At 40.3% G+C, this 11,301-nt stretch overlaps 1 protein-coding gene and 1 pseudogene across 4 annotated transcripts in view; one reads left to right on the top strand and one right to left on the bottom strand.

Annotated features, from left to right (window-relative positions):
* The first annotated feature begins 1,834 nt into the window (after window positions 1-1,834).
* The window catches only part of LOC148013795 (protein S-acyltransferase 8-like), a 63,685-nt gene continuing 54,218 nt past the window's right edge, over window positions 1,835-11,301 (top strand). For 2 of the 4 annotated variants that reach the window (XM_087667769.1, XM_087667766.1), the window contains exon 1: window positions 1,835-2,324. In XM_087667769.1, the coding sequence (XP_087523895.1) occupies window positions 2,217-2,324 (108 nt within the window). In that variant the 5' untranslated portion in view covers window positions 1,835-2,216. Of the gene's footprint in view, window positions 2,325-10,784; window positions 10,835-11,067; window positions 11,283-11,301 lie in introns of those variants that run through there. The other 2 variants (XM_087667767.1, XM_087667768.1) reach the window with 2 other exon arrangements.
* On the bottom strand, window positions 5,496-9,491 carry LOC148013796 (uncharacterized; annotated as a pseudogene).

Below are 11,301 nucleotides of genomic sequence, written 5' to 3'. Positions count from 1 at the left end.
CTTACTTTCAAGACATAGTCTTATATGCTCTTTTCCTCCTCTAGCTCAATGTTTGTTAATTGAACGATCAAGTTATCACCATTATTAGTCTCCATGAAGCGTTTACTAAAAAGTTTTGGTGGCAACAATTCTGGTGAACCAGGCTCACCTCTTTTTGCATAGATACCAAATGCTTATGCCTGCTTGGTGGCCCCTCTAAGATTGTTCACTTTGTAAACTTACTTGAATTGTTACATGAAGCTATAAGGTCATTGCTAGTTCGATACTTATCCAAATTTGGCAAATAATGGGATTTTTGCTTGGTCTTTATTCCCCAATGTATTCCCATTTTGATAAGAGGGTTTGAGCAATGTGCATACCTACTTGCAACATATTCATGGAATCAAATAGGCATCATTCAATGAGGTCTTTTCAGGATCCTTTGGATGCTATCCACCTCTTCTTGCATCATCGCAAGCTACAGTCTAGTATAATTGTTGATGTCCATCAATTAGTTGGGGGGGTGCTTTTCCTCGCCCTTGTAGTTCTATAAGTTTTTGCTTCATGGCCTCGGGGGTCATGTTTGAGATATTGAAGTGAACAATAGCCCCATGGTATCTTGATTAAGTAGTCATATCACTTGATTGATAAGGTTGTGGATAGGGGTGTTTTTGATATTGATAGATTGAGTAGGACTAGGGTCCGTATTGGTGGTGTGGGTTGGAAGCTCATGTTCACTTCACAAGCGGTTTAGGGGTGTTTTTGATATTGATAGATTGAGTAGGACTAGGGTCCCTATTGGTGGTGGGGATCAGAAGCTCACATTCACTTCGCAAGCATATGCACGTACATCATGGATTCAAGTCATAAGTTTACTCTAGGTGGTTCAGGTTTTTCGAGGTTTGTCTTTATGGTTTTTGGTTGTCTCAAGAAGTAAAGGTTTCTCGATGTTAATTCAAAATATGTTAGAGTGCAATGTGTGAAAACATGCATTTTCCATTTCCAATCAATGTGTGTGTGATTAAAATACTTTAATTCACCATACTTTAAATGCAAGCTTTGGTTTCAACGATTTGAGTGGTCTATTTTACATGGGGATCTCTCAATCGTGTTATTTGGGCTTTTCACTTGTTTGGTTCTTAAGGTTCTTTTCCCTTCTTGCCTTTGAGCGTACCCTCCTATTTTATTGGTGGTTTGTGGTTTGTTTTTCTATGTTGTGTGTGAGGTTCTGCATGCACACATGTGTGCAATGAGATGCTACTTTTTATGCCCTAGTATTTTGAATTGTGTACCTATAGTGAGTGTTAGGAGATATGTGGTGGTGGTACACTAGTGCACCCCAAGTGTTCACTAGGGGTTGTGTGCAAGACAGTATGGAAAGATCATGTGTGATTGTGTGTGAGGAACCAATGCATTTGCAAAGATAGACAAAGTGCACTAGCAAATGCTTGTGGATGGATTCACTAATGCACGTGTGTGCTAGTGTGTGTGCACTATGCATTGGTGTGATGTGCTAGAATGGATAGGTAAAGCTATTGTGCTAGTGTACGAAATTGGAGGTACAACACACAATGAGTGTACTAGGGTGATACTAGGCAAGTGTACAAGTGGTGAATTGTGGGTTGGAAGGAGGACATGCCATGTATTGATTCACCAGCTGCTTCACCCCACTCTGACATAACTAATAATTATGCTAGGGACGACTACCACACTATTGCATGGCAGCTTCGAGCTATCCACGACCATTTGGAGACTAGCCCCTCTATGCTACAACTTGCTATAACTTGTAGTTACAAGAGTGGGCATCTTAATCTTAGTGAACTTGTCTTGTTACAAGAGTGGGCATCTTAGTCTCTTAGAGCAAGTCTCATAATCGGAGAGCTGCCGGCCCAACCTTCGAGGCATGTTACGATACAAACACACGAAGAGAGGCGTTCCTTATGTTGTGATACATACACACGTAGACGGCCGGCAAGCTGCAAGACCTCGAACCTCTCGCCCTTGCCCCTTCTTTCTATCTCTGTCTCTGTCCTTTCTCTCAGATATTGGCTGAGAGAGAGAGAGAGAGAGAGAGAGAGAGAGAGAGTTGATTGCACCCAGTATTCGGAAGACCTTTGTGTGATATTTGGTGGACGACATCGGGGTTGCAGCTCCAATTCCTTTCTAGCTAAAGCCCGTAATCTTCTGGACTTGCACAAGCTTCGGTGCTGCCGGGGGGAATTCTCCCTCTCCCAAAAATGCAGTCGACCCTCAACACGCAGCTCCCTCCAGTCCCTCCGGACCTTGAAGGCATCGAGCATGTTGGCCTACAAAGGCGAGTATATCAAGTCTGGCAAGGCAGCAATGTAAGTCATTATTCATCTATGCCCCCTTTAATATGCATTAGATCAGAAATGAGTTAATTTAACTGCAGGCGATATGCTTAGAGATTAAATGGCCTCCTCCCTTTTAATGTGGACAAGATCAGAAATGTTTGCCGTTGAAACATCGTGTACAAAATGTTGTACATGATGGTATTGACTGTATTGGAAGCAACATTCAATGGTTTGTGGCTCAATCCTGAAAGACTGGAGCAATTCATATGAAGCTTTAGGGTTTTGGGAAAGCTCTTTATATGACACAACAAAACAGTAACTCCTCTTAGTGGTATCGTCAGGGGGCAAATAAGCTGATTACTTCACCATTCTTACTAGTATGCAAAGCTTTGTGCAAGTCGAAAGATAATGTAATTGGGTAGGACTTTGAGGGGTTTTGGATTTGGACATTGTCATCAGGATTTGAGGTATTTTTGGACTTAGTTACATCAGTACATGTCTCCTAGAGATTAGATAGGGGCATTTTTCTATTTTCTATGAAAGAAGAAGTTATGGATGCCTTCAATAGGTGTGGTCATACATATTCATACTAAGTGACTCCTTCACTCTGATAAGAATAGGTTTTGTGAGCGTGTTCCCAGCTTTTAGCTTTGATTTAATGAGTTGACCTGCTCCTACCAAATGGCAGTTGGTTATACTGCTACAGATGCTTCAATTTCTCTGCTTCTTCTGAACTTGGTGCTGGAAACATCAGTCCAAGATTTAGAGTTGCCAAAACATGTGGCCTTGATGACACATGTCAAATCCACCAGAAGGAAAGAGCATTAGCATGCCTTCTCTCTACCCTGACACTTGCCTCAAGCCATGTGTGATCCTGTGCCCCAATAAGCAAGACCATGATTGCCAGCATACGGGGCAGTAGCATGTCTTTTGTATCTTCCTTCTTCTTAGATATAACATCCTTGCCTTCATGTGCATGACTACCACTGCACCACATAGTGTTGGAATTGGGGATTCCTTGAAAGGCTAGAGAGATCCAACACCCTCTCTATGGGTAATCTTTTGGACTTTCTGTCGAAATCTTGGATACAAGAAACATCTTGAAGTTGTGTCACTTGTAGGAGATTACAATTTATGTTGTTGTAGAGAGTGTACTACCTTCATTCAACAAAGATTAATTTATGGCTTAAGGTTGGTTTATCACATTTCTCTAAGTTACAAGAGGCACATTTTTTACTAACACATTGTGTCTTTTCCTTGTCAGTTGCTTTGTGTTGTATTAAGTGCGCAATTGGTCAAGGTTTTTTTTCACGTTTCCTGGCACTCCTTGTTCTCCAATGTTGGGTTGTCTAGGGTTGTTTTTCTTGAACCGCTCACACCACATAAGTTTTGGCGTCCGTTGAGTGTCCAAAAAACTTTGACCTAGAACTTGGGGTAGAAAACAACAAACCACATGGCTTACCCTTTTTTAGATGTCATGAGGCTTGGGGAGAGGATCCACAATGGTTCATTGAGAAATTAGAGTTGGGGGGTATCATATAAAGAATTCTAGACCCAAAACTACAGATCCTTAAAATTCGATTGCTAGATGAAAGCCGAAATTGGTTGGAAGCCTACGAAAGACAATTGAGCCAAACAGAATCTGTGATACCGTTAGAATATAAGACCACCAAACAAGCATTCTTAGTTAGGTATAAGGGGGTTGAAAATTTGTAAGGTTTGTGGAAAAAAATAGAACATTGTCAAATAGCGGAGGGTTCGACCATTGACACGTTTGCATTAGAGTTTAAATGACTGTGGAATTGATGGAATACTTCGCTTGGGGAAGAGGAAAGAGCTTCTAACATGCTTAAGGTGAAACATTTTGTGGAAAATCTTCATGGGGAGGTCTGAACAAAGCTAGAATTGAAAGAGTGAGACGCTTTGGAGGCACCAATGAGGATAGCAGTCAAAAGAAGAGAAAAATAAAGAAATTACAGGAATTGGGGATACAAGAGAAATCAAGAGAAGGGGTACAAAAAGTAGAACTAAAGTGAAGATATTGATTGTGCATTGGTGTGTCTCTATCAACACTATTGTCACAATTCTAGATTTGGGCTACGATTTATCGATGTGTGGCATTTTTTCATGTTGACGTTTCACATTGTTTATGGCCATTGACTGCATCGATCTATCATGATTACATGGCTATGCTGATTTCAAGCCTGCTTCCTATTCTACCTGTTTTCATTCGTGTTGAAACTTGTTCATGTGGAGTCCTTTGAGATTGTTCATAGGAGTGTTGTTGGTGTTGTGCTTATCTTATTTTTTCTTTGAGATCTTTGTAGGCATTCACACTCCCTTTGCTAACTCTCTCAAATTATTACATTTTCTCATTTTGCTTCATGATGATCCAATCAGTGCTCATATGATTAGAGATTCATTATTCTAACATATGCCATGGAGTTGTGGTTGAGTGTAGGGTGCTCAAACATGAGGTTAATGGACAACACAATCGTGATGCTGCACACATCAAGCACGCGCTACTTGCACAAATTTACAATGTAAGAGCTTGTGGGAGCTACCAAGTCATGGAGACAATTGCACCCTCATGCCTTTGACAGCAACAATAGCTTTCCCTGCCAAATTCAATAATCATGTGGTGCACCTAGAGACCCACCACTATCACAAATGTAACAATGAGCCATGTAAGTAGGAAACATAGAGCCAATAAACACCACAAAAGCTACACAGGTCACACAGCCAAGCAAACTTAAACTCATAACCATAGTTTTTTCATACGGCAATCATACGTAAATGCAGACGGGTATGAAAGTATGATTGGAGTATGATTCAGGCCTTCGGGCTGAGTCATATGTTGCCCTAATTTTCATATTTGAAAACAATAAAAATATATATAACCTAGTATTAAGCTAACATGCTGAATAAAAACCAAAGTTTCATTGTTTCAACAACTTTAGATTCTACAAAATAGACATTGTAGTCTCCCAATAAGCCAATGAATAATCAACATTGAAGACACAACATTGATCAGCCAAAAAGATTTCAGATTTGCTTTCAAGTCATTTGAGCCAAGACACAATTGAAGCACATCATGGCATAATAGTAGTCTAGATTCTAAACTATGGTAGAAGGCTGAAGTAAACTATATGGAAAAAAGATTACACATGACGATCATGGGCAAGATGCACCCTCATCCTCCTACTCATCAATGTCCTTTTTCTTATCATTCTTCTCCTCCTCATCTTCCTCATCATCATTATCATGATCATCCTCTCCCTGATCAACAAGAGAAGCATTGCTTTTTGTAACATTGGTATTATCCAACTTTTCTTTTTGAATTGTAAAAATCCAATCATCATCCTTTTTCTTATTAAGCATTTCCAAAGTAACCTCATTTTTTTCCCATTCTCTTTCTTTGATCTTAGAGACAAGGCGAAGGTTTGTGTGGATATAAATAAGTTTCTCCTTATGCTTTGGAAGTAACTTGTTTCTTCTCTTCATATGTATCAAAGAGAAAGTACTCCAATTCTTTTTGCAAGAAGATACACAAGTACCTTGAGAAAGCACCTTAATCGCCAATTGCTGCAAATGAGGTGTACAAGCCCTAAATGTTTCCCACCACTTCATCCCTTGGTGCATCCTTGTCACATCCTTTGCAAGAGGGCATGTCTATCCACCTGCCTTTTGACTTATACATATCCAATTCATCACATAAAACACATTGCTTTGCTATATCATAAAGAGTATCTCTCAATCACGTTCATCCAACCTTCATGCACTTCACTATCACCACTTGGATTTTTTGATCTCCATATTTTGGATACAAAACATAAGGAGCTACATGTAAAGGTGAGTGCAGCATATCTCATCTATCGACACAAAGATCCTTAACTTCCTGCAATTTACCAGCATCCACACCCTTAGTGCCTTGTGTTGAGAATCAGAGTTTGCAGCATTGGAATGTGTGCACAAGAGGGAGAAGAGAGCTCAAAGTACAAGAATGAAATCTTGCTTACTAAGTTGCTTAGAGTACAACTTGGGTACACTCTCACACACATGATAGTAATCCATAGGCTGTTTATATAGCCCTTGCCAGCTAGGGTTAGGGTTTCCCCTGCCCCTAGGGCTATTCACACTTATCTGCCCTTATACTCCCTTGCTTACAGTGGGTTTCTATGCCTGTCTTCTAACACCCCCCCTCAATGCCAGGGTGGCATTGGATTACAAGGCATGTAAGAGATTCCCCCCCTTTTGGGATGCCTTTATAAATCAGGCTTACAAGGTTGTTTTAGGTAGATGATTTAAATAGTCAAAACAGTCGATCTTCAGATGAATTGGAGACATAGTTGGCCACCAATTCTTTGGGTATTTTAGGAGTGTTGGGGCATTTACTAGTGATATGCCCTGTCTTCTTGCATTTGTTACATTTCATCTTCTTGGGATACTTCTTCCAGCAGTTGTTTACAAGATGTCCTTTTTTCTTACAGAAAGAACATCTAGTGAGAACTGTATGAACCAATACTTGTTCACGGGAATTTGAAGTTGCCTGACTGTGCTGCTTTCTTTGTGGTTCCTCTTTTCTTCATCCAAACAGGATTGAATGGTACTTGCCAAAGTAGGATCTGGAATGTTGGTGAGAGTGGTTACAAGAGTAGGAAACACCTGTTTTACAGCTTTTAGGAGAATAGCAATAGCATCTTCTTCATGTATTGGAGCTTGTACAGAAGCAAGCTGTGCCATAAGTCCCTTCATATGAGAAATGAAATTTCCCAAATCTTCTCTTGAATGATATTCCAAGCTAAAGAATTCAATTTTAAGGAAGATTTTAGTATCTTTGCCAGTGGCTCCATAGAGCTTTTCAAGCTCATCCCATTTTTCTTTAGCAGTGTTTAGTTGATCAACATGATGAATCAGGGATTCATCTAAGTGTGGCATTATGATTGGTTGAGCACGTTGGTCATCCTCTATATCAATCATATTTGCAGAGTTTACAGCTCTACTGCCTTGAATGAGAGGCCAATACCCTCTCTCCATCATTTTTTATTTTATAAGTGCCTGCCATGGGTGAAAATCCTTACCATCAAACTTTCAAATTTGAGGACGGACATCAGCATATGTTGTGGTCATTGGGAAGGTCTTACCACTTGTTAGGACAAGGGCAGTGTCTAGGCCCTTACAAACTTTTCACTGAATGCGGAAGCAAATTAGACAATGTGAAGTCAAAGTTGCAATGAAGAGAAAGACTGAAAATCATAGAAGTGTAATATTTTAAAGTATGACTTTGGTGGTCCTTTCTTATGTGCAAGCTTCTTCTGAGGTTTAATAGTCTTTTTAGGTTTTAATGAAGTAAACCTAGACTGGACTTCAGGCTCCTCCTTGTGGTATGGCTTAGTGGATGAAGCTTGTGTTGGACACGGTTTGTCTATGATCTCAATGCTTGTTGCTGATGATTCCGAGGAGAGTATGATGACACTCATGCTATTGATTTCACTGACCAATGTACTTGAGACAAAGTCACTCACGGTATGCAATACACTTCTAGTGCATGATGGTCTATGTGTTAATTTTACACATAACCTTACAACAATATATAAAGAGGAATAAAAAACTCATGGGTTTTAGTGAATGCCCAGCAAGCAATTAACCTGATAATTCATGATTGTGAGAGGAATTTCCAGGAACCCTTTTAGCTGAGGATAGCCCACTTGGGGGGCTATCAAAGCCCCAAGATAGCTGTATGGATTGCGCCGCCTGCTGCGTGTACAGCAGCCCGAATTCTGCCCTGTCAGAAAACTGCGCCGTTTCTGGGATTTTCGCAATGCTGGCCTCACACGTGGACAATGTCAGGGGTAGACCTGACGAGGAGCTGCGCCCTGATGTGGGGAAGAGATCTCCAGAAGAAAACACAGGCTGATATGGTCTCCTTTGTCCTCCCCAAGTCCTCCAATGGAGGTAGGTTGCAGTCAGCTATGGAGGAAAGAATGATAAGATGAAGGAAATGATAGCTCATGTGCACTTAGTGATAGTTGATATTGAGGGAAGCTGAGGAGATCAGAGATGGCTCTGATACCATGTTGAGAATCAGAGTTTGCAGCATTGGAATGTGTGCACAAGAGGGAGAAGAGAGCTCAAAGTACAAGAATGAAATCTTGCTTACTAAGTTGCTTAAAGTACAACTTGGGTACACTCTCTCACACATGATAGTGACCCATAGGCTGTTTATATAGCCCTTGCTAGCTAGGGTTAGGGTTTCCCTTGCCCCTAGGGCTATTCACACTCATCTGCCCTTATACTCCCTTGCTTACAATGGGTTTCTATGCCTGTCTTCTAACACCTTGTATCTTCTCAGTTATACGATTTGTCAACTCATACACAAGCCCCACTGTTGTATCTTCCCTATCTGCAAGGCGAAGAACCTTTAATATAGGTGCACGTGTCTTCAAAATAATCCTTGCATTTTGCCAAAAAGTGAACCCTAAAATGATACTAGCCGCTTGCATTGCTTTATCAATGCGGCAAACTCTCTTCCTAGTTTAATCTTCACTCACAACCAATAGTGGACTTACATGCTAGAGTGATCTTCTTTTACCACTTTGCTTACAAGTTTTGCTATATTTCATTTAATGTGCTGCAGGCAATTATAGCATCTTTTATTTAGTAAGTTTGCCAATATGATAAACATGTAAGCAAACCTTGTTTGGGCTGGCTTTACTAGCTCCTTTGTGCTGAATTTGCGATATAAAGCCAAGACAGTATGTTTCTGTGTTATGAAAGTGACAATTTGTGTGGCATCAGCCAATATAGGAGCAACCCAAGGTAACTGACCAATATCCTCAAAAAGGAGATCTAAGCAATGACAAGCACACCTAGTAGAGAAAATGTTAGGCCATTGTGCCTCTATCAATTGTCGAGCTCGCACATAACTTGCTGCATTATCCATACACACTTACATTACATTTTTCGGCCCAACATCCAAGGGTACATCTTTTAAAATCTCATAGATGTACTCTCTTGACTTATTGTTCACTTGTGTCTATTGCCTTCATAAACACAGAACCATGTATGAAAGATACCATGACATTAATAATGGGTCTAGGATGAGTGTCGGACCATCCATCACATAAACATTGCATCCATATTTCTTCCAATTATTTCGAATGCCAAGCAACTCTCTATCAATGCATTTGACTTCATCATTAAGTTGCTTTGTGCGAAGCATTTGGTGAGAGGGGGGCTTGTAGTTTGGCCCAACTTCCCCTATTGCTTTCACCATGTCTAAAAAAATATGGACTCCTTACTTTCCAATGAGGAATTCTTCAGTATAAAAAAACCTGCGAAGGGCAACATTAGCATTGTGCCTTGCTTGCATATTCCAAGACTTCTCCAAAGCTCCCTGGATTTGCCAACTTTTTACTTTTTGGAGCTTGATGGCTGGACACTATACAAAGCAGAACCACTTGCACTTGCAGCTGAAACATTAGGGGTGTTTGCACATGCAATGCTTGCCTCCCCATGTGAACCCTCTTCCAAATCAGCCACAGACTCATCAATAGTTGCAAAAGGATAAACAAATCTTGCTTCTAAATGCAATTGTTGACATGTCTCCTTCACATGTGAAGGTATTTATCTACACTAAAACCTTTAAGCCCAAGAAAGTGGGCTCTTATGCGAGACGGGCCTCCATCACAAGTGTGCTGACATCACTTGCATTTGCAAGTAAACTGCCCCCTTTCACATTGCTTGACAGTTGTTACAAATACCCACTCTGCTTTTTCTTCCCATTTGTGTCAGCCTGATGGATAAGAATGGGGATGAACTTTGAAGCTTCATTAGATGACGACATAATAACTAATAAATCTTGTTGAAATGTCAATTTCAGTTGTAAAATCTGAAATTTTAGAGATTTTTAAGCAATAACAAAGGGCAAATGAGTTCAATGGCTATCTTAGCTTGTTAATGTCTAAAATTTCAGATATTTTGGATTTCCAACAAGAAATTTCAAAGATTCTCAACCCAATGTTAAAGGGCAAAAGCATTCAATGGCTGTCTCAGCCTATTAATGTCTGAAATTTCTGAAAATTTCAGATATTTCAGACTTTGAACAAGACATTTCAGATATTTCAGACTTTGAACAAGACATTTCAGAGATTGAAAGACCAAGACTAAAGGGAAAACGAGTATTTCTGAATAATTTGGAGTTTACTGGCTGTTAATGACTGAAATTTCAGACTTTTACTCAAGAAATTTGCAAGCTGCAGTAATCAGCCACTCAAGTCTCATCCTTGAGAGAGAGAGAGAGAGAGAGAGAGAGAGAGAGAGAGAGAGAGAATCTGAAATTTCAGACAGACAAAAGCAGTTACAGGCTACAACACATGTGAAAGTGAGAGAGAGGGACAAAACAGGAAGAAAAAGCATGCTGTTCAGTGTTTTAACTTTGAAGCAGTCTTGTCAGGACTGAAGGCTGAGCAGACCATGTGCGCAGTCCAAGAAGCTGTTTCTCCACGATGTGGGGCAGAGAGAAGGCAGGCGACAGTGAGGTGACTGGCTGAAACTGCAATGCTTTTTTGTGCTCCCTGCCAGAACTCAGCCTTCCGGCTGAAATCGTCACGTTTTTTGCTTTTTTCTGCCCGTTTTTTGTCCCCCAAAACTTGGTCACATCTGAAATAACATTTCACACTCCTGATATCATATGTTTTTCAGACATTTGCAAATTAAATCATATGCATTTGATAAAAACTATGCTCATAACACTTGTTCACCTGTGCCACAGCAACATCAGAGAACCCAAATAAACATATTTGTATAAAAGTGACGACTTGTCTGGAGCTGTGGACATTAGCGAGCACACAAAACCAACTAAAGAGAGAACAACCTGGAAAACAACATATATAATTTGCACGGTGCAGAGGGAAAGTTGAAGGCAACAAGGTACAGGCTAGAATAGGAGATGAAGGAACAACAACATAGGAGAAGCAGGAATGTTTGGTAAGCGTTCTACTCCAGA

The sequence above is a fragment of the Lygodium microphyllum genome, chromosome 26 (genome assembly GCF_053477565.2).
Source record: "Lygodium microphyllum isolate KBCC chromosome 26, Lygodium_microphyllum_v1.1.10, whole genome shotgun sequence".
Taxonomy (NCBI): Eukaryota; Viridiplantae; Streptophyta; class Polypodiopsida; order Schizaeales; family Lygodiaceae; genus Lygodium; species Lygodium microphyllum.
The sequence above is the reverse complement of the archived record's forward strand: the minus strand, read 5'-3'. Positions and strand labels throughout refer to the sequence as shown.